This window comes from Microplitis demolitor, chromosome 6, assembly GCF_026212275.2.
Source record: "Microplitis demolitor isolate Queensland-Clemson2020A chromosome 6, iyMicDemo2.1a, whole genome shotgun sequence".
In the NCBI taxonomy this organism is placed as follows: domain Eukaryota; kingdom Metazoa; phylum Arthropoda; class Insecta; order Hymenoptera; family Braconidae; genus Microplitis; species Microplitis demolitor.
The window spans coordinates 22,264,893-22,289,265 of NC_068550.1; the positions used below are offsets into that span (position 1 = coordinate 22,264,893).

A 24,373-nucleotide genomic window follows, 5' to 3' on the forward strand; every position below is an offset into this window, starting at 1 on the left:
TATGGCCAAATTACATTGAGCATTATATGAGATAATATATACAGAAAAATATATAAAACATTATATATGGGTAAATATATTATTATAAATGTATAATTCAATATATGTAAAAAATATATATTTTTCAATATAGATATTTATCACATATCCACCATATATTTTTTTATATACTTTTAACAAATAAGGTAAATGTCCCAATACCGGAACAAGACCCAATACCGGAACGATTTGATAAGCATTATATTATATTTCAACTCGTACGCGATGAAACTAAATAAAACTTTCTTTATTTGAAACCCTAATCTTTCACTTAAAAAATAAGATATAAAATAGATTTTAGAAAATATTTAAAATATGAAAAAAAAATGTTAATTAGAGCATTAGTCTCGGATTCATGACTTTTTCATGTCTCTTAATGGTTTTGCTAAGAAATCAGTCAATGGTCTTAAGCTTATAGAAAATGCATAGAATTACTTTTCAATAATTTTTTTTTGTATATGCATCTTGAATGACATAGAATTCAAGAAAACATATTAAAAATATAATAAAAATAGTATTATTATATTAATTTCACTGTTCGTCTATTGGTACACCAAAATGAACCCGTGCCCAGTACCGGAACAGCCAATCATATTAATGTTATCGATAGACATCAACGGTGAGTTTTATTGACTGGCTAAATCAAGTACAATATTAATTATTACTGGAGCCCTAATATTTAATGCAGTATGTATGATTGTTATAAAAAATAGATTAAGTATAGATAAACTTTAATTTAAATCATAAAAAATAAATTTTTATTTTTAGTTTTTTTTTTTAATTATTTTTCTAGTATAACCTCAAATGATTTATTTTGTTTCTATTCTTTAGTTCAAAATATTTATTTTCATTGAATATTCAATCATTTTTAAATTTTAAATACATTTTACATTATGGGTGTGATATAGCAGACATCAGACAAATTTAAAATTATTAATAAATCGAGTAAATAATTAATAATATAAAATTTAAAAAAATGCAAATTCAAAAAATTTTGAAATTAATAGTGCTTTTGTGTAAATATTATTTTTTTAATTATTTATCTTATTTATTTATAATTTTAAAGTTCTCTGATGTCTGCTACATTCATACTCGTTCTACGTTAATATTATTTAATAATTATTAATATTTTCACCATGAATAAATGCAAAAAATAACTTATTTTATTTACTGTTCCGATATTAGGACAACCGAATTCCCGTATTGGGACAAGGCTATTTTAGCGTTTCGGTATTGGGTCTTTTGGGTGTCAGAGAAACAAAAATTTTTTTTTATATTAAATTTAAGAAAAATGCACTAATTTGATTATTTTTGAATTTATTTGAATATTTTTAAAACGATAAAAATCAGTCATATACCCTTCGTCGTTCCGGTATTGGGACATTTACTTTATAGCTTTTCCATGCAGATGGATCCACGGTATTTCCACCGTGATTCAAATCTGCGAGGGTACATAGGAATCCATACGAGATTCTCAAATGGATTTTAAGTGGTTTCTCTCGAGGAAAACTCTACTTACATGAATAATTTCATGGAGTAATATTTGACAATTTTTCAGATATTTCTACATAACGGTTGTTTCTGTGGGTTTATCAACTAATAAAGAAAAAATCAACTGTCTGCAATTATTAATTGAATGAATTTAGACAATTTTATGTTTTCGATTAAATAAATCTTAACAATTATTTGATGCGCAACTAATTTATTTAACTACATAAGCAAGTATTATCATCATAATAATTATGATAATTATTTTTATATAAGCACTACAAATACTACTAAAAAATCATAAAATCATTGCCATGTGGATATCATCAAAAATCGAAATCAATTAATGATTAACGTCCAAATCCAGGAATTTTGGGTAATTCGTTAAACACTTTCCCTTCGAAGTTTACAGATGCATAAGGATCTTTGCCTGGTTCATACAAATGGATGTCTCCAGAAAAGTCACCATCTGGTAAACCAACTGGTGGTAATTTTTCTTTCGGAAATTTATATTTGCTTATTTCATAATCCATGCCCTGCAAAGAAACAAAGTAAATGAATAAGTAAATTAAAAGTCGATAAATGGAAAATGTAAATAGTTACCGCTTTGACTGGACATTGCTGAGGGAATTTGCCTTTCGGTATTCCATGGTTAAGAATATCTTTAGCAAATTCTTCATTTTCAAATGCTTCGCAAAAAGTTATATCAAACTTTATAACTGTAGATCCGGCATATTCAACATTTCCTTTCATCTATTTTTTAATTTAAAAAAATCCCTTTTAGTAATTTATTCGTTTTATTTAATGTTGATAAATATTACCCTTATAGTGTCAGGCAGGTCTTTTTTCATTGGAATTTTACAAGATCCTATGTCTCCTGGGCTAGATATTGAGCAGGACCAATCTTCAAAGTATGGATTATTGGCCACAAAATTGCTTACTAGCTTATCAAATTTTATCATTAGCTGAAATTAAAATTAGTTACATTAATCAAGTAACTCGATACTTTTCAATGTGGTTTAATGAAAGACATTTTAAATCAAGGTTAACCACCGGGGAAACAAAACCAACGAATCGACTTTAATTTATTTAATAATTAGTAGGGAGGTCGCTAAAAATTTAATTTTCTCAGACGCCCCCCGAGTCAAAAAAATAGATCTGTTTTAAAATAAATGATAAATTCAAATGTTCTTCTTCAATTTAAATTTATTGATCATATTTAGGGGTGGAGGGGGGGGGCAAAACAGGGTATCCCCAAAATTTTATAAAAAAAAAAAATTTTTTTTTTTCGTCGACTATAGATCCGATATATTTGCACACTTTTACCCCTACGCATGACACCTGGGGCAAAATGGACCAGCCGAAAATTATAAAAAAAAATGATTTTTTTATATTTTTATCGTCAAATTAAAAAAAAAATATCGCGTTACTAAAACCATAAGGGCGTATCTCAAAATATACGCCCTTTTGGTTCTGCAGAACCAAAAGGGCGTATAAAAAAAATTTTTTGCTTCAATCAATGTAAAAATGTTGACAACATTAGAATCTATTGAAAAAACGAAAGAAATTTTTTTTTGTTTTACGCCTTTTTGGTTTTAAGAAAAAATTTTTTTTAAATCATAAGGGCGTATCCTGTTTTTTCGATTTATTATCAATTATAGGTAGGAGTAAGAAAAAAAATTGCCAGCGTAATAAAAATTATCACTCCACAATTTAATTTATATGAACAAATATTTATTTAAGTGAAAAAACAAATAAAAAATAGAGAAAAAATAAATTCATCAGGGTATTAGTCCTATACCATCTCCATCGTCAGAATCATCTGTACCTAAGAGTATGAAAAAAATTTTTTTAATTTTTTTTAGAACATAACTTGACAATAATAAAAAAAATTATAAACTATTACCATCGCTGAAAATTAATCTTTAATAATATTGATAATATTTTTGTGGGACGGTGCCTGATGCACAAAAATGATTTAGGTCATTAAACTTGCTTTGATATATTGGTATTCTAGAACCATAACAATTCTCAAGAACAACGGTAATTGATTTTTGAAAATAAAAAGAAAAAAAAAAACAGGAAACGGAAAATGAAACTTTGATTGAAAAATGAAAAAATGCACCTTTGAAAAATTGAACAATCTAAATGTGCATTTTTTTAATTTGATTAAATTAAATTTCACAGCACTCATAGAATTTAGAATTTTTTCGTTCCCGAATTATACATATTTTTTACATTAATTGTTGAATTAAAAAAATTGTGACAAACTTAAGATTCGATCAAAATTAAATAAAGAAATTTGGTTTTTTATTCAAATAAATATTTGTTCAGATAAATTAAGTTGTGGAGTGATAATTCTTATTACCCTTGCAATTTTTTTTCTTACTCTGACCTATAATTAATAATAAACCGAAAAAATAGGATACGCCCTTATGACTTTTAAAAAATTTTTGCTTAAAACCAAAAGGGCATAAAACAAAAAAATTTTTTTTTTTCGTTTTTTCCATAGATTTTAATGTTTTCAATATTTTTACATTGATTGGAGCAAAAAAAAAATTTTATACGCCCTTTTGGTTCTGCAGAACCAAAAGGGCGTATATTTTGAGATACGCCCTTTTGGTTTTAGTAACGCGATATATATTAATTCATTTTTCGTCTGATTTTCAATACCTGGGGCGAATTTGGCTACTAAAGATTTTCAAAAATAATATTTTTTTGTTTACTTGATAAAATTTTTTAAATAATGCAAAATAATCTGTAATCTAAAAAATCAAAAGATCCGTTTTTTGGGTTCGAAATAATGACAAATAAGAAATATAGAATTGTTTTTGTTTATTTAATGTCAATTAGTAATTAAATCAATCGAGGGGGAATGAGTTATTACACCTAAATAAATTTTTTTTGAGTACTTTAAAACCAAAAATAGTTGTTGAGCGAGAAAAGTACATTCTTAATGATGAAAACAATTAAAAAAAAAAAAAAAATTATTTTTTAGAAGGGGGCCTCTCTGCCTCACAAAAAAAAAATTTTTCTGTCTCCGTATCCGCTAATGATGTGAAATGTAATTATTCTTGAGGTATATTACATCAAAAAAATTTAATTTAATGAAATTCTATCAACGTTCAGAAATTTTTTTTTAAGCTTTTTTTCTGAGTACCCCATTTTGCCTGCCAAGAGTAAAAATTTCAGTTCTTACGGCAGCTAAGAATTTTGTCTATTAACCTTGAATATCATTAAAAAAAAAAAAAATTTAGCGTATTTTAGTCCTCAAAAACTTGATACTTCCTTAGGTACCCCGTTTTGCCCCCCCCTCTCTCTCTCCTATTTTATATAGGAATTAAATCTGTTTTTGCCCCTACTATTCCTTATCCAGGCCAAAATCAGACTTATTTCCGTATGTTATTTAGTCTGTTTTAAATCGGGCTAGACAAAAAACAGACCTTTTTATTATAATTATTAGCCTGTGTTCAATTGTTTTTATTACTTTTTTAATACTTTTGTTTTTAAAAAACCAAAAAAAAAAAAGTTTCTTACATGCAATTTGAATGGGAAAATAAGTACTCGTTGAGCACTTAGTAGAATTAAAATTTCAAGCTGCTCTCTTTTTTTCTGAAACACCCTTATAAATAATAATAATCTAGATTTATAAATTTATTTTGATTTTTTGGTATTTGAAACACGCTAATGTGCTTTCGTAATAAGATGTCACAAGAACTTTGATGTTTTTTAATGCCGAAACATTTTCAATTTCATCCAGTAAATAAGAAAAATTTCCTAACATTTTAAGAGCTATTTTATCACTTTTATTCAATGCTATAGATATGCAGTCAAGACAACTCAAAATTAAGCTGTCAAACTTTCATTAACTGCCGGCATTTTTAAACATAAGATACTGAGTAAATAGTAAACAAAACATAATAAATTCTGTCCCTCGCGGTTTTGGAAATACCGAAATAATACCGGAATTATACGGTATAAATACTACATAAATATGCTATTACTCGAGTTATTTTAGCCAGTTTTTTTGCCGCATTATTACCAAAAATTTACGAAATAAATTCCTAATATTTACGGCAATAAAACAGAAAAAATACGGTATTTTCACAGAATTAAAACAGTAATTATACAGCATATTTATAGTATATTTTCGGCATTTTTGCAGCATCAAACCGTTCTACCCGTAAAAAAATTTATACATAATTATATAAAATTTTATTCAGTTATATATAATTTTATATAATTATATAGAACCTTATAAAGTTATATATTAAATAACTGTCATGAAAAAAAAAAAAAAAAATAAAAACACCCGTTAACTCGTGGACTCTATCCCGAGACCTATTTGTTCAAAGTCTGATCTGGTAGCCATTATGCCAAATCACTTACTTGAAATGTGTCACTAATTGTATTCAAATGGATACAAACAAACTTAAGAAAATTGAAAACATCAATTTTCACAGATAGTTATTTTCACTTACATGTTTTTGTTTGAGTAAGAATTGTGTGAACCAATAAAATAAAATAAAAAATATTACATTTTGCACATTTTCGATGATTTTAAATGCAGAAGCGAACAAAAAATAAAACCATATTTTTTTACAATTTTCTATTTTATCAGCGTAAATCTGGCGAAATTGCAGGATACTGACGGTATTATTATCACAAAAACAACGATTTTATTATTATAACATTATCGTATTATAGTTTTTATACAGCATTTTATTGGTAAAAGTTCGGCATTTTTACAGTTTTTTTACAGCATTTTTTTGGTAAAAGTTCGGTGTTGTTGTAGTTTTTTTACAGCATTTTTTCGGTAAAAGTTCGGCATTTTTATAGTAATATTACTGTAGTAATCTGGTAACTCTACAGCATAAGTGCAGAAAGTATATGGCATAACTGCAGAAAAAAAACTGGCCAAAATAACTATTTTAATACCAAATTATTACGGTAAATTTACGGCATGTGCATAAATGCCGAAAATTTACGGCATTTTTACGGCATTCGCAAAACTGCGAGGGGTAGCTTAATATTTTTTTTATAAATATTGCCCATAAATAAAAATCTTCTAAGTCCATGATTTAATCCAGTTTTTTCCTTGCAAATTTTCAGAACTAAAATTTTTAAAGTTCAAAAATTAATCTAGTTTTGTCTGCCCGTAACGCAATTATTTTTTCAAACAACAGGTCGAAAACAGCTAAAAATTTTTGTAAAAGATCAAAAACAGATGAAATAGTCCAATTGAACTAAAATCAGATCAAATTTTTCGACCCGGGCAGTTTCTAGTTTTTAGATGTAAGAAAAATACCTGAGCTTAACAGGAAAACTGACGAATAATAATCCAAGTTATTCGAATTATTCGATTCAACCTTCGATCGGATACAAATAATGTGTAAGTGCGGAGTATTTGCACAGCCTTATTATAAGTTATATTATTCTAAAATATATTTAAAATAATTAAAAAATTTACCTCCTGTCCAAATGCTAAGTTGGCTGACAAAGTAGCCAATAATAATTGAGTCAATAGATATTTCATGATTTTACTTGTAAGAAATTTAAGCTTCTGTTCAAATTTGAATTCAAAGTAATTACATTTTTTTTCGCGGCTATTTATATGGGTTTCCATTACACGAATATCGTAATCAAATCTATTGTATCGAATTTTATTTGTAATACATTGTTGTTTAATCAAAAACAAGATTTATAACATATAATTAATATCTGCATTAGATGAATTGAAACAGGATGTTGAATTATTCTATCAATTATTATCAATATACAATAAATAATAAAAACAATAAAATAAATGCTATCTTACTTTATATAATTTTTGATAAGTCTGAAAATTACTACCTTTGAAATATCTTATTATGCAATTTTATAAAATTAAATAAAAAACTTTACGTGACATGGCCGGGTAAAAATTTATATAATTTTATTTGATTATCTGAGGCCTGGTTGCAAATTATCAGATTTTGAGGAAAGAATTGCCTGAGACGCTGAGACTCAACTCAAAGGAACTTATTTGTAGCAAATTCAGTCCTATACAAAAGCCCTTAAGTCTACACAGAAAAAAGGTTGACTTGGCCCAAGATAATTTTTGCCTTCATTTTTTATTCTTGGGTTGAATAATTGGGTTTTTTTAATCCGAGAACATTTTCTTTGACTAATATTATAAAAATATTGTATCAAGAATAATTAAATTTGAATTCAAGTTAAATAATCTTGGTTTAAGAATATTTATTTCAATTTATTTTGTTTCCAATCAAGGAAAAAAAAAAACTATCAAAACAAGATACTTTTTTGTCTTGGTTGGTGAGTATACAACTTTACTGGAGTACCGGGAAATATCAGGGAATTTTGAAATCATTTTTTTGTGACCACCCTGTTTAAGTTTTGATGCTGGCATCATGAAAAAATAAATTCATATAAAGACATTGTTTGAATTAAGTAATATCTTAAACATTTATCTGATGCAAACTAATTTATTTTACATATGCAAATATTGTGATTATTATAATTATTCATGTATTAGCAAAACACAACTAAAGAAGCATCTGGTTATCGCCATATGGTCGTCGTCAAAAAATGAGAAAGCAAATTAATTAATAATTAACGTCCTAATCCAGGTGCTTAGAATTGTTTAGAAATTATTGTCGCATCGACATGTATTGACGCATAAGGATCTTTACCAGGTTCATACAAATAAACATCAGCAGTACCTTTACTATCAGGTGTACCTGGTGGTATTTTTTCTTGTGGAAACTTATATTTGTTTATTGCGTAATCCTTACTCTGCAATGTAATAGAATGAATCAACAAATTAATTTAAGAGTCAATGAATGTGAAAATAAATAATTACCGCTAGAAATGGACATTTTTTATCGAATTTCTCTTTCGGTATTCCATATTTAGTAATATCCATAGCAAATTCTTCATTATCCAATGGTTATTATTATTATTATTATTATTATTTATTTATTTAATTGGCCATGGAGTCGTAACTCCTTGCGGCCATCCAAAATACATAATTCTATATAATAGTATATATAGTGGTTAGACAAAAGATATTAATACAATTGTTTTAAAGTATAAGTATATTATAAATGTATAAATAATTTCCCGGGTCGAAATATTTGGACTGATTTTAGTCTAAGTGCACTGCATTTGGACTAATTGGTCTGTATTTAAACTAGTTGATCTGTTTTTGGTCTTTTATAAAAATTTTAAGCTGTATTGATCTGCTGTTTTAAAAAAACAATTGCGATACAGAAGGACAAAACTAGATTAATTCTGGAACTTAGAAAAATTTTTGTTCTGAAATTGTGCAAGGACAAAACTAGATCAAATCGTGGACTTATAATAATTTCATTTATGTCTAGAAAAAATTTATAAAAAGTATTCTAAGGTCTAGAATGGATTTTTTTTTTTTGTTTACTATTTATTTAGTGTCTTTTGTTTAAAAATGGCGGCAGTCAATGATTATCTGACAGCTATATTTTTTAGTTGTCTTGATAGAATATTAATAAAATCTTAACAAAAATTTCTTTAATTCACTGAATAAAATCGAAAAATATTCTGACATTAAAAACTGTATCGAAATATTCCTCTGTGACATTGTAATACAAAATAGCAACAGCACGTTTCAAATATCAAGAAAATTTAAATAATCTTCTATATCTAGATAATCCCGAATCACTTTCCATGAGCAGTAAGTTTAATTGAACTTTATTCATTCTTGTTATTTTTAATAAATCATGTAGTAATTAATTTTGTCCATAAATCGAAATGATAATTTTTTTTCTTAATTATTTTTTGAATTCAAATTTATTGCTTTTATATAACGCTTTTAATGAAGCAAAGAATTGAAAAAAAATTTTGTCACGTAATTTTTTTTTTTTAATCAAGATTACTCAGTGTCGCACAATCTTTGAGTTCCTTAGAATAATTCATTTTTTAATGGCAAGGTTTTTCACCAATTATTCTTTAAATTAAGATTTTCTTTCATTTTGAATATAAACTTATAATAATAAATTTCTGTATTTATAAAAATATCAAACAGATGATGACAAGGAATTGAATAAGTTGGAGGTAGAAGAAGCCAGAGAAAAATAGTTGATCATTCTCAGAATGTATGTTCAAAAAGAGTCTCAGTTACTAGGGTGCACTATCAGAAGAAAAGAAGGAGGATAAAGTTAAATTTTTTTAAAGTAATATCTATATGTTAATTGAGGCTAATTTATTTATTAAATAAATATTATTTTATTTCAATGTGTAAAAAAATATCAAACTTTCATTAATTTTTTTCTTTATATTATTTATCATTATAATTATAACAAAAAAATTTTAATCTTTTTTTGATCGAATATAGATCAAAATCAGACTAAAAATAATTGATAGAAAAAGTCTGATTTTGATCTAAATAAGAATAAAAACAGACCAAAAATTATTGAAAATAAATCTGAAAATAGTCTAAATAAGGAATAGTAAGGGCAAAACTAGATTAAAATTCACATATTAATTAAATATAAATAAAAAATAAAATTGAATAAAAATAACTTAAAATTTTTAGTTGATTAAAAACAGATCAAATTTTTCGACCCGGGTTTCCTTATTTTTTTTTTTTTTTTTTTTTAATGTATAATCATATAATCATTTCATTCATCATTAATTAATTTGTCATCTTATTTAAGAAATAATCATAGCACGCTTTCCTAAATTCATTAAATGTAGGCTTTTGCGTACAAGTACTAGATAATTCATTCCATATCCTAATTGCGCACATTAAAAATGATTTATCATACTTCATGCTATGACAGTTTGGTAATATTAAATAATCACGACGGATATCGCCTCTTCGAAAACGAGGCTCTAACACACAAAAATTGTTAGAAAGAATTTTTTTTTTATTTAAATATAATATTTTATAAACTAGACAACATAGAAAAAACTCCCGCCTTAGTTTCAAAGTTAGCCATCGTAGATTATTATAATATGATGTAACATGCTCATACTTCGAAATTTTAAAAATATAGCGGACACAAGCATTGAGTTTCCTTTGGAGCTTTAATTGTTGTTCACCCGTTATATCTGTGTATATAGCAGCGCAATAATCAAATATAGGAAATATAAGAGTAGTGACAAGTTTTTTCTTTGTCTTTAAATTAAATACATCACCGTTCATTTTAAGTTGTGCAAGTATCCTCATACTCCGTTTACAAACATCAACAACTTGCTTTGACCAAGATAGTGTATTGTCTAAAATGACGCCTAGGTATTTAACTGATTCAGAAAACTCAATCTCGTTACCCTCTACCAATATTTTTGGCGCAAATTTACAGCAATCATTACGTAACTTTTGTGTGGTACCAAAGATAACAGATTTTGTCTTATTCGCATTTAATTTCAATCTATTTTTTAAACACCATAGCTGAATCTCTTTAATTTCAGTATTGAGAATATTTATGTAATGTGAAATGTCTCCTAATTTACATTTCAAATAAATAACTAGGTCATCAGCATAAAAAAGATGTTTACAATTTTTTAATAATACCCTAAGATCCGACACATATAGCGAGTATAATAAAGGACCAAGAACACTCCCTTGAGGTACTCCACTCAAAACTTCTTTCCATACTGATGATCCACCTTTACTGTTTCTTACAGATTGCAATCTGCCCTTTAAATAAGAAGTTCACAACCAGCTACATCAAACTCGGCAATTCTAACTCCGTCATATTCAATATTTCCCTTCAACTATTTTTTAATTAAAAAAATTTTATTTTAATATCTTATTTGTTTAATTTGATTATATTATGTTATGTTTACGAAAATTACCCTAATAGTGTCAGGTAGATCTTTTTTTACTGGGAATTTAACAGTTACTGAGTCTCCAGAATCAGATACTTCGGTAGACATGTCATCAAAGTATGGATTATTTGCCACAACGTCGGATGTTATTTTGTCAAATTTCAGCATTGGCTGGAACTATTTTATTTTATATTAAATAAGAAAATCAATATTTTGTAAAACGCTTGAATAAAAAAAGATTTTTTGATAATTTAAAAATTGCTGTGATTTGCGATAAAAGTCCAGTGATTTTACCGTAAATTGGATCCGCCAGGGAAAATAATGAATTCGGTTTTGTATATAAATTTAAATCGAATTCATTAGAAATACATAATCAAAGTTTTTTATCTGTAAACTCATATATATCCAATTATCAATTGACATCGAATTACTTCATTTATAACTTCAATTATACATAAAAAAAAATGATTTATTTAATTGAACTACCAATTGTGTAGTTAATATAAAATTTAAAGTTAATTATATTTATTTATATTCATAATGATTCGTATTTTTGAATTACAGCCAAAACTTTTGAACTACACTACTAACAGAAATTGAGGGGTATACAAAAAATTCGACATTTTTTAGCGATTGTCAACTTACTGTAACTCAGAGTTAAACGGTCGTACAGCAAAGGAAAAAAAGAAAATTATAGCTTTAAGTTTCTAGGTTTTAGATGTTTAATAATTTTTAGTTAATTTTAGTTGCCCCGGGTCGAAATATTTGGTCTGATTTTAGTTTAACTGCACTGCATTTATACTAATTGGTCTGTATTTGAATTAGTTGATCTGTTTTTGATCTTTTATAAAAATTTTAAGCTGTTTTTGATCTGCTGTTTTAAAAAACAATTGCGATCCAGAAGGACAAAACTAGATTAATCCTGGAACTTAGAAAAATTTTGATTCTGAAATTGTGCAAGGACAAAACTAGATTAAATCGTGGACTTATAATAATTTCATTTATGTCTAGAAAAAATTTATAAAAAGTATTCTAAGATCTAGAATGGATTTTTTTTTGTTTACTATTTACTTGGTGTCTTTTGTTTAAAAATGCCGGTAGTTAATGATTATCTAACAGCTATATTTTTTAGTTGTCTTGATAGAATATTAATAATATTTAACGAAAGTAGTAAAATTGCCGTTAAAATCTCAACAAAAATTTCTTCAATTCACTGAATAAAGTCGAAAAATATTCTGACATTAAAAACCGTATCAAAATATTCCTCTGTAACATTGTAATACGAAATAGCAACAGCACGTTTTAAATATCAAGAAAATTTAAATAATCCTTTATATCTAGATGTTCGCGAGTCACTTTCTATGAGCAGTAAGTTTAATTGAACTTTATTCATTCTTGTTATTTTTAATAAATCATGTGGTAACTAATTTTGTTCATAAATGGAAACATTAATTTTTTTTTTAAATTATTTTTTGAATTCAAATTTATTGCTTTTATATAACGCTTTTAATGAAGCAAAGAATTGAAAAAAAATTTTATCACTTAATTTTATTTTTTTAAATTAAGATTACTCAGTGTCGCACAATCTTTGAGTTTCTTAGAATAATTCATTTTTTAATGGTAAGGTTTTTCACCAATTATTCTTTAAATTAAGATTCTCTCTTTCATTTTGAATATAAACTTATAATAATAAATTTCTGTATTTATAAAAATATCTAACAGATGATGATAAGGAACTAAATGAGTTGGAGGTAGAAGAAGCCAGACTAAAATAGTTGATTTTTCTCAGAATGTATGTTTAAAGGAAGTCTCAGTTACTAGGATGCACTATCAAAAGAAAAGAAGGAGGATGAAGTTAAATTTTTTTTAAGTAATGGCTATATGGTAATTGAGGCTAATTTATTTATTAAATAAATATCATTTTATATCAGTGTGTAAAAAAATATCGAACTCTCATTAATTTTTTGTTTTTATTATTTATCATTATCATTATAAAAAAAAAATTTTAATCTGTTTTTGATCGAATATAGATTAAAATCAGACTAAAAATAATTAACAGAAGAAGTCGGATTTTGATTTAGATTACAATAAAAACAGACTAAAAATAATTGACAGAAAAAGTCTGATTTTGATCTAGATAAGAATAAAAACAGACTAAAAATTATTGAAAATAAGTCTGAAAATAGTCTAAATCAGGAATAGTAAGGGCAAAACTAGATTAAAATTCACATATTAATTAAATGTAAATAAAAAATAAAATTGAATAAAAATAACTTAAAATTTTTAGTTGATTAAAAACAGATCAAATTTTTCGACCCGGGATGATAATTAGTATTTAATTTACATATAAATCTTGTCGGTTTTTGCCCGTATTATTCACATTTCAGACCAGTTTCAGGTTTTTTTATGACTATATTTGATCGGTTTTTAGTCTTCTTCAGATTAAAATCAGACTTTTTTTGTAATTAATCCTGAATGGTTTTTTACTGCCGCCAGATCAAAAGCAGACTTAATTTGTAATTATTTTTTAGTCGGTTTTTATCGTATTTAGGTCAAAAACAGATTTTTATTATCAACAAAAAAATCGATAAAACGTAGTTTTTAATATTTTTATCGGATATTTCATATTTTATTGTTTCTTACATGAGTCAAAACTTATTTAAATCTTGATTTCGATCCCTGACATTGATTTCTGCCTCAATACACTTATTTTACTGAACAAAATCAGGAACTAAATTTTAAAAACCGCTTCATTGATGATTTTCGATTCTTAAATTTCCAAACTTCAGCATAACAGGTAACTTGTTAGAACTTGAAAAGATCGTAAAAAAACAATTGCATGCGATAGCATTTTCGAGCTCGAAAAGCTCGAAAATAAATCTACACTAATGTTTTCGAGCTCTTTGAGGTCGAAAACAGCGGGAAGTTTTGGGGCTGGCCCGCAGGGTCAACCGACGCCCAGATTTTTTTTATTTATTTCATCTAAAAGTTCAAAGTTCTTGAAAATTTATTTCATACAAAAGTTCAAAGTTCATAATTTTGCAAGGTATATATTCGATTCATCACATGTAAAAAATGTTCTATTTGTACAGAAGTTATTTAAATAAAGCATAATAGTTATGGATCAAATCTTTCGAATTTTTTAGAATTATTTTCCTGATTTTATGGTTAAAAATTTAACAATTTGTTTTTCTTTGTATGATAAATAGTTATCAGAAAGAAATAATTTCTCCATTTCCTCAAGATTGTACGTATACATATACTATATCCTATAAGAGCCTCTAATTATGTCCTGAACATATCCAATTCTTTAAATAACTACTTATTCTATTGTTTTAAAACTTCAACATAAAGAAAAATGTTTTTTAGCAAGGACTCCAAAATTTAGTCACTCCCACATAGTATTCACCTCAATAAATATTAGAGGAATATAGCTATACTTAGAAAAAATTCTTCGCTAAAATTTTATAAGAGCAAAACAAAACTTAAACTCATAATTTTTCAACTTGCAAATAATGTTTAATAAAATTTTTCGAGCCCTCCGGCCAGAAAGAGGCAACTTTCGGGCCGCTGCTCTGAACGAAGTTGCAACTTTCCGGCTACGTCTAGCAGAAAAAAATTGTTACATTGAAATCTACACAATAAAACCGCATAAGTTGTATTAAAAAACATTATCTTTGGTACATGGAAAAAAATAGGCGCTGCACCAGGATTTTGTCTTGTTAATGAAACTGGATTCTCCTGTTGTAGCAACAGGAAGAATCCTTTGGAAGCAACAGGACAAAATCCTGTTTTACATGAAAATCCAGTTTCATTATTAAGACGAAATCCTGTTGCAACAACAGGGCAGCGTCCTGTTGCAGAACCTATTTTTTTCCGTGTAGAGACATTATCTTTCTTTATTTTTGTGTGCATTTTTCCACAAGACTTCTCTGAATCCTAGAGATATCCTACACGGAGAAAAAATAGGCACCAACAGGATTTTGTTTTGTTGCTCCCACAGGACGTGTCCTGTTGCCGCAAAAAAAAATCTGGGCGTCGGCTGACCCTGCGGGCCAGTCCCAAAACTTCCCGCTGTTTTCGACCTCAAAGAGCTCGAAAACATTAGTGTAGATATATTTTCGAGCTCGAAAATGATATCACATGCAATTGTTTTTTTATGATCTTTTCAAGCTCTAACAAGTTACCTGTTATGCTGAAGTTTGAAAATTTAAGAATCGAAAATCATCAATGAAGCGGTTTTTAAAATTTAGTTCCTGATTATGTTCAGTAAAATAAGTGTATTGAGGCAGAAATCAATGTCAGGGATCAAAATCAAGATTTAAATAAGTTCTGACTCATGTAAGAAACAATAAAATATGAAATATCCGATAAAAATATTAAAAACTACGTTTTATCGATTTTTTTGTTGATAATATGATTTAAACTAATAACCAAGTTCGATGACACTATATGATCAAAAGAAACCATGAAAAAGATGAGTTGGTATGATATCAGGCACATTTTAGTACGTTATATTATGATTTATCCGGAAAAAATAACATAAAATGTTATTTTTTTAACATTTCAACGCCGATATCTTTTGAACTAATCAATCGATTTTAATAGTTGACGTGGCAATCGGCGCGTTTTATTAAATTCTAGAGCTGATTAAAATTTGAAATCGATCGCGTCAGTCGTTTCGAAAATATTTAGAAAAAACCGTTTTTCACCATTTCTTTCTCCCGCGATAACTCTTGAACGAATTATCCGATTTTGATGTTTTAGGTGGCAATCGGCGCGTTTTATTGAGTACTAGAGCTGATTAGATTTCAAAGTCGATCGTATAAGTCGTTTTTGAGAAATCAATAAAAAACTAAAAAAAAAATTTTTTTTTTTTTCGTAATTCGCAAATATTTTCGAGTCTATTCGATCAAATAATCTGAAATCTCCAGGAAAGTTGATGGCCAACAAGCTCTTTCGATTGCTACCTCAACCATCCAAATCGATTCAGTAGTTCAAAAGTTACAAAGAGTTTACATACATACACATACACACACTCGGACATCATTATGAAAATAGTCAGAATAGCTTCCTAGGACCTCAAAACGTCGACATCTGATGAAAACTCGATTTTCGAAAATCGGGGTGAAAACAATAACTTCCCGAAATTTTTGAAAATCGTCGATTTTGTTAGCGGGAAGTTAAAAATCCTGTTGCAGCGACAGGGTGGCGTCCTGTTGCAGCGCCTATTTTTTTTCAATGTACGCTAGGCTTTGAAATAAATCATACGAAAGTGTCAAAATATTTCAGAATCATAATTTTTCGTATATTATGCAAGTAATTTCCGGATGTAATAAAAATTATATAGAGTAATAAAAAAATTATTTCTTTGTTCCTATTATTTGTTATATATTGATAATAAATGATAAAATAACTCGACATCCTGTTTTAATTCACTTAGTGCAGATCTCAAATACAAGATATTATTCTTAATTAGATTAAACAACAATGTATAACAAATAAAATTTTATGTAATAGATTTGATTATGATACTCGTGTAATGGAAACCAATATAAATAGCCGCGGAAAAAAAATTTCATTACTTTGAATTCTAATTTATACATAAATTTTAACTACTTATTAGTAAAATAATGAAACGTCTATTAATTCAATTTTTATTGGCTGCTTCATTAGTCAACTTGGCAATTGGGCAAGAAGTAAGTTTTTAAGAAGTATAAATTAATTTAAGTGTAAAATACAGTCGAGTCTCGTTATGAACCCGCATAAGGGGGTGTAGGGGAATATAATTCTAAGAATTTGTGTACCCCCACTCTGTTAGTGCAGGCGACAGTCGTGAGTTGAACTTCCCCTACTTTTTAAGCGTGTGAGTGTGTACGTGATTGTTTCCAGTATCTCGTTATGAGTCCGTTTGACTTGAGTGTTATGTTTTTTATATGTAAACAGGACTAATATGATAAATAAACTCTTAATTTCTTTTCATGAATATACGGACTCATATCGAGACTCTGAAATTAATTTTTTTTTTACGTTGTGGAGGGGGAAGGTCTTCCGTGGAAATCCTGGTTCACGGACTCATAACGAGCGGACTCATAACGAGACTCGACTGTAATTGAACACTTAATGATTATTTTTTAATAGCACTAAATCCATAAATATTTGAGTTAATTGAGTTCTAATATTATTTAATAATTTCATTTGATTGAATGAGATCGTAATAAATTACACTGAATTGAATTTATTTGTTGAACACGTGGTAGCATGATTGCAGAGGCTACCGAGCGAGAATTAACTGATAATTTAATTAAAATATTGAGCATAATGGTAATTAAATAATTATAATTTCCCGTTTGAATAACCTCTTGAGAAACGTGATCGATGATCGCTGGAATTCTTGTGTTCTTGAAAGTATTTATTTATGAGCTCTGGTGCCCAAAGTATTTAAATAATTATATTTATGTGTAGCTTGATGAATGTTTGATTGAATTAAATTTTTATTTTAAGTAATTATTTCTAGATGAGTAGAAAATGATAAGATTACATTATAACACGCGTTATCACTTGAATGTACGTTGCGAAAAGATGATGGCGGCCGTCCTCTCGACATGATGCAGGAAAACGAAAATGCGCATGCGTTGCACTGCCCATGACCAAGCTTAAATTTTACAGACACGAGGCCCCCGAAGGTGCTGCCTCTATCTGCTGCAAGTGCAACTATATTTGAATTTAAATATAGTTGCAATTACGCAAAAGAGTTATAAAGCTGATCAGATTTTAAAATTCATTTATCAAGTCATTTTTAAGAAATTTTTTTTTTAATGTATTTCTAACATACATGTATCTCATGGTAGATTTTTTTTAAAGACTAAAGACAGTATGATGACCAATACTATAGAGCAAATTAAACAAGTCTTGTTCCTAAAGCTTACAATGCAAGTATCGTAAAATTGAACAGTTAATAATGTAGAATAGAATTTCTGCCTCTCTGAACGAAAAAGAGAAGATTGCTGACTGTTGCAGTCAGAGGGAAAATAGAGAAAGAGAAGAATTGAAGGAAGATTGTTGAAGACACGTTAAGTCATTCCATCATCTGAGAATTCACATCATGGCTTTTGATCAGATTGTCAAATGAGTATGAGGTGGAATTGTTATATATTGAAACAGGCATGAGAATAAACACTTGTGAGAAACGTAGATGGTAGTGCCATCTCGTACGGAAAATCCAAATCCCAATATACATAGATACCCATACAAACATCTTATCATAGTATAGGTAATTTATATACTGGTCACTCATGTGTCTCTAGCGCTATGCACGACAAATACTACTAACATCAATTTAGAAATAATTCTATTCGAGTATCGTAAAATTTGTTACTTACATTGAAAAGATACAGAGGCATCACTAGAAATGTAAAAAAAAAAATACAAAAATAATTATGTTTTTAAAAATGTTTTTTATAAAACCAGTCTGAAAAATATCGAGTTGCTTATTTAATAAATATAAAAAAATTTAATTTCAGCTAGTGATACAATTTGATAAAATGACAACTAATGTTGTGGCGAATAATCCATTTACTGGTGATTGGTCCTGCGAAATATCTAGTCCAGGAGACATAGCATCTTGTAAAATTCCAATAAAAAAAGATTTGCCTGACACTATGAGGGTAATTTTCGTAAACGTAAAATAAAATGAATGAATTATGATAATGAAATTTTTTAATTAAAAATAGTTGAAGGGGAATATCGGATTCATGGGAAATGAAATCGTAGAGTTTGATATAACTCTTTGCGAAGCATTTGAAAATGAAGAATTTGCTAAAGATCTTCTTAACCATGGAATACCGAAAGGCAAATTCCCTCAGCAATGTCCAGCCAAAGCGGTAACTATTTACATTTTCCATTCATCGACTTTTAATTAACTTATTCATTTACTTTGTTTCTTTGCAGGGCATGGATTATGAAATAAGCAAATATAAATTTCCGAAAGAAAAATTACCACCAGTTGTTATACCAGATGGTGACTTTTCTGGAGACATCCATTTGTATGAACCAGGCAAAGATCCTTATGCAACTGTACACGTCGAAGGGAAAATATTTCACGAATTACCCAAACTTCCTGGATTTGGACGTTAATCATTAATTGATTTCGATTTTTGATGATATCCACATGGCAATAACTATATAATTTAGTAGAAGTGTTTCTAGTGCTTATATGTGAATCATAATCATTATAATGATTATACTTGCTTATGTAGTTAAATAAATAAGTTGTGCATCAAATAATTGTTTAAAATTTATTTAATCCAAAACATGGAAAACCGTGTTCTCGGTGCATCATACAGTTCAACGAGTTTCTTGAGTATTTAATACTCCGACTAGAAATTGTTCTAACACATATGTTGGGTCCCAATTGGGAATCGCTGTGGCATGTCCAGTAGGCCAACCTCAGTCGGAACCCAATCGGGAACTTGTCGGGATATCCCAATGCCATAATTATTTACCTGACATCAGTTTTTTGAGTAGAACCTAATTGGGAACTCACTGGAATAGCCCAATGCAAAAATTACTAACCTTTATTAGTTTCGCCACATCAGGACTCAGTTGGGAATTCGTTGGCATATTTCAATGCAAAACAGGGCCAACTATTTTTCAAATTTTTTTTGTAACTTTCAATTTCGATGTATGTAGTAGTGCGATCTATATGGTATTTATTTTTTTTTTATTTCAATATTTTATATTATAATGTGCATAATGTTATCTTATCATCTTTACATGCAGCATAAATCAACAAATGTTTACACAGTATTACCACTTCCGTCAACCTATGTGTTTGTATCACTGATGACCTTGTTAATGGCCTTTAAGCTGTTGGGTCTTAAATAATAAAAATTAAATCAAATGTAAACGCACATACTTCCACTTACAATCTCGAGACTAACAACAATTATAATATATGAAAACATTTATAATGAATAGCTTGTATAAAATCATGAGTTTCTATTATGTAATGACACGAATATCTTATAGTAAATTCTCAGTCGAAGGATTCCAATGATATAAGATAATTAAATCTCTCAACAGATCAACTAATCTTCAGAAGTTTCTTGAGTAATGAGTAATAAATAATTATGCACGTGTAGTTATTCACGGAGTTGCAATAGTATATTTTATTTTAAGATTATATTATAAAAAAATAACTTTTACGATGTATACCTTTGCAATTATACTATTTGTTACGGTTTTAAATCCAGTTCAAATTTATAGTCAACAAACTACTGAAAATTTTGATTATACTGTGATACTCGATAAATATTCCGATTATAGTCTAGATGCAGATATTGAAACTTATCGAGGTTACGCTGAAAGACTAGTTCAAGGTGCAGGAGGAGTGATTAGTTCAATGAAAGGTTCATCGAATTCAAGTTCAACCGGGGGAATAACAGGATTTTTAAAAAAATCAGTACAAATAATATTAACACCAGTGCGAAAAATAGCCGCAGTCGCGGGAAAAGGATTTGGTACATTCCTTAATAATAATAAAGATCGACTACGAGCAATATTCCCAGGTAGACATTTTTATTAAAATAATAAACAATAAGCAACATAGTCATTGGTAATTTGCGTTATCGGTTAAGTGGATTAATGTTTGTGTATCAGATATTATGAATTGATAGCTCATCTTATGATAAGTACTGATAACTCAAGTTTAATAGCTGATATAGTGGACATATATTGTTATCTTTTGAAAACGGTTCCTCACCCAGTTGGGCATACTCGCGCTGCGTAAACTCTATTTGTATATTTTGGCTCCACCCTATATTATAAAAGCGAAATATAAGCATGCTCATATTAACTTACCTTTTCACCATGCATAGCATGTGGGTGCCTTACCAACAGTCACCATGTCCGACCTCACTTGGACCCAAACACTCCTCCCATCTCGGGAAATAGACTCTGGTTGAAGTGGGGCTTGGAATGGGTCCCCCATAGTACCAATTCCCTGTATTAGTCTACAGATCGCTTATGGTTAGTAGTGGGACACAATTTATCCCCATACCCATACGGGTTTCCTCCACTTATAAGCACTAAGATTCCCAGACAAGCCATTATACACACTTGCCCTCATCGATCACCTAGTGTTCTCTTATCTCCAAGCCGTTCCGAGCACCATGATGTTTTGACACAAAATGGCGGGTTGTGGACCACTTGGGATTGCCACCGAGAGTTTTTCGTTTTTGTTGGTTAGTTGACGCACTTACGTACATATACTACCATAACTTACTGTAGATTTACCGTGAAATCACGTCTCGCTGAATTAAAATATTTCAAATATAAATTTGAATTAAGAACCAGAATTTTGCTATTGCTCATCGCACAAATAGTTACCGCATTTCTTTCGCAGTTCTACTGTATCGAATTTCCATTTATCTCATTTCGATATTTCCTGAACGAGTTATTTTGTCAGAAGATATTTTGTTGTTGAAATCTATAGTCTGGGGATGAAAACGTATAGTCATATGATGTTGTGTTCCTTTTTTGTTCTAGGTACTCGATGGTGTGGTGATGGGAATAAAGCACGCAGTGAAAATGACAGTGGCTTATTTGAAGCAACTGATGCTTGCTGTAAACAACACGACCAATGCCCGTTCAATATACAAAGTGGACAGAGCTTTGGTCCTTTACTTAACAATGGCGCTTTTACAAGGTCCGTTACAATAAAAATAAAAAATACTCACCTTTATATAATCTGTTTATCCATGAATATTAATTAGAGATGTGCGAGTCGTGTTCAAATTGAATATAACTATTCGATTTGAAAATCGAACCGAACAATTCAAATTTTCAAATATTTCGGAAAAATCGAACTATTTGATTCGAATCAAGAGAATTCTGATTAACTTTCAAATATTTAATTCTTGTTCGAAGGTGGGTTCAATTTTTTAAATTAACCCAAAAGCAATTATTTTGCAGATTCGTGTTTGAATTCTATTTACCTCCGACAAGACATTGAACTATCGAAAAAATATCACAATTTTAATTCGTTTAAAAGAAAATTTTTGAATTATTCCCAACTTATTAATGGTTTGATAACTTACAAGCAATCCGAAATTTACGAATAATTCGTAAGTTCGAACTATTCACACATCCCTAATATTAACACTAATTTATATCTTTGTCTAGATCATGGTGTACATGCGATCAAGAGTTCTACGATTGCTTGAAAAATGCTAACAATCCCATTGCTAGAGAAATTGGTCATACATACTTCACATTTCTAGGACCTCAATGTATCAATTATGGATATCCAATTGTTTCTTGTCTCGAGCGTGGAGGGTATTTAAATAATTCTATAATTTTAGTTTACTATTGCACACCTCAACCACGACCGCGCTATGAGCGCCTTGCGATCGAAATTATTTTCTCGACTGCCCATATAGCAATTTTTTCAAGGTTTGCATAAACCTGCTCTCAAGTTCGATAGTTGCTAGCGTCACCATTACCTATGGGCTTTGCTCCAGGTTTTTGGGGCAAATTTGAATTACAAGTCTTATGATAGCCTTACACAAGAAGTTTGGTTAAGTTATATAATAAATATATTCATTACATTATGTGAGGATTGAGAAAAACCATAAAGATAAAGAATTTATATAATTTTAAACAAATTTTATCACATTATATTACGATTTATCCGGAAGAATGTAATGAAATATTTTCTTTTCAACTTTTCATCGTCGGTATCTTTTAATAGTTATTGGCGTAACTAGTAGGGTAAGTTATTCATAATGTGTCAGCGCAATGTGGTTAGCACGAGTCGTAGGTGCGCAGGCACGAGCGTAGTGAGTGCATACTGCGCACCAAAGACGAGTGCTAACACATCGTGGATGACGGATTATGATTTAACCTACATGTTGCGCCCATAATTTTATTCAACTCATGTGTGCTATTTACGTTTTATTAATTGCCTAAAATCCGAAGTCTAAATAGTTGTTTAGTGACATGGTAAAAAAAACTTATAATATTAAAAATATAACAAAATTACAGGGAAGTTGATTTAATTTAACGGAAATTCAAATTCAATGTCAAAGTTTTAACTCCACGTTAAAAACATTCGGTATCACGATCTTGGCTGCTCAATGGGTAATAGCAGGGAGTTGTAATTACCCAATATTCAGTTAAAGCCCGAAAGATAGTAACGTTTCTTTTTATTACGTCACAATGGCCGGAATCGTAGACATCTTTATTGCGTTTTGACAAATAATTTTCCACCAGTCAGTAAACGGCCATTTGGGGTTCGGATTGTAGGCATGATAAAACGTAAATAGCGCGCATGAGTTAAATAAAATAATAAACTGATTGAGATGATTGAGGCAGCGATCGACGTATTTCATTGGGTTCCAGAGCTAATTAGATTTTTAAATCGATCGATAGTTATTTCTGAAAAATTACAAAAAAACTAAAAAAAAAAATTTTATTTAGTTAATGTTAATGTTAATCTGAAAAATAAGCAAAATTCTTACCCTTGGTACAAACTTTTGATTTAGTAAGTCTTACACAACAATAAATTAACCAAATGTATCGTAAATCCGCCGACAAACGCTGAATAATGACACCTGATTTGAAGCGATTGATCTAAAATTGGATTTTTGGTGATCTAAAAGATTAGCAGTCCTGATTCTGTATGAATACCAATATCAATAATTATCATGAGCGGTTGGAGTGTGCATTTTTGGATTTTCCAAATTTTTTTTAATGTTGCCAATTTATATGCTTTTTTTTTTATAGGAAACGGATATTGCAAAGAAAGTGCATAAAATATGAATTTGACACATCGAAAAATTTAACACTTCAATGGTTCGATAATCCCGATTTTTAATCGTAAACCTTACTCAGATGTTGATACTTTTTTCTCCGAAATATTTTATCATTAATCTTTAAAGAGTGATTAAATATGTTTATCCATCTACAACAAATTGATAATAAATGATATATTCTGCGAAAGATTATGAGTTTATATTCATCAGCTTTTGTATCA

General features: G+C 28.8%; 3 protein-coding genes across 9 annotated transcripts; 2 read left to right on the forward strand and 1 right to left on the reverse strand.

Moving 5' to 3' along the window:
- The first annotated feature begins 653 nt into the window (after positions 1-653).
- Positions 654-19,524, forward strand: LOC103573730 (uncharacterized). 4 transcript variants are annotated; one of them, XM_053739830.1, is made up of 4 exons: positions 654-726; positions 18,861-19,004; positions 19,071-19,220; positions 19,288-19,524. In XM_053739830.1, the coding sequence occupies exons 2-4, from the start codon at positions 18,882-18,884 to the stop codon at positions 19,471-19,473; spliced, it is 459 nt and encodes a 152-aa protein (XP_053595805.1). In that variant the 5' UTR covers positions 654-726; positions 18,861-18,881; the 3' UTR covers positions 19,474-19,524. The 4 variants fall into 4 exon arrangements, with proteins under 4 accessions (XP_053595805.1, XP_008551141.1, XP_053595804.1 ...); XM_008552919.2 differs by lacking the exon at positions 654-726 and adding an exon at positions 16,946-17,036; XM_053739829.1 differs by lacking the exon at positions 654-726 and adding an exon at positions 18,614-18,750.
- Positions 1,743-21,259, reverse strand: LOC103573729 (uncharacterized). Of its 4 annotated transcripts, XM_008552917.2 has the most exons (5): positions 17,697-17,919; positions 6,836-6,964; positions 2,349-2,492; positions 2,131-2,280; positions 1,743-2,063 (listed from the first exon to the last, which is right to left on the reverse strand). In XM_008552917.2, exons 3-5 carry the CDS (start codon positions 2,487-2,489, stop codon positions 1,878-1,880), a joined length of 477 nt encoding a protein of 158 aa, XP_008551139.1. In that variant the 5' UTR covers positions 2,490-2,492; positions 6,836-6,964; positions 17,697-17,919; the 3' UTR covers positions 1,743-1,877. The 4 variants fall into 4 exon arrangements, with proteins under 4 accessions (XP_008551139.1, XP_053595808.1, XP_053595807.1 ...); XM_053739833.1 differs by lacking the exons at positions 6,836-6,964; positions 17,697-17,919 and adding an exon at positions 21,199-21,259; XM_053739832.1 differs by lacking the exons at positions 6,836-6,964; positions 17,697-17,919 and adding an exon at positions 19,912-20,265.
- Positions 20,423-24,362, forward strand: LOC103573731 (phospholipase A2). The gene is made up of 4 exons (XM_008552920.1): positions 20,423-20,906; positions 21,886-22,045; positions 22,522-22,674; positions 24,124-24,362. Exons 1-4 carry the CDS (start codon positions 20,546-20,548, stop codon positions 24,212-24,214), a joined length of 765 nt encoding a protein of 254 aa, XP_008551142.1. The 5' UTR covers positions 20,423-20,545; the 3' UTR covers positions 24,215-24,362.
- Positions 24,363-24,373: the final 11 nt, after the last annotated feature.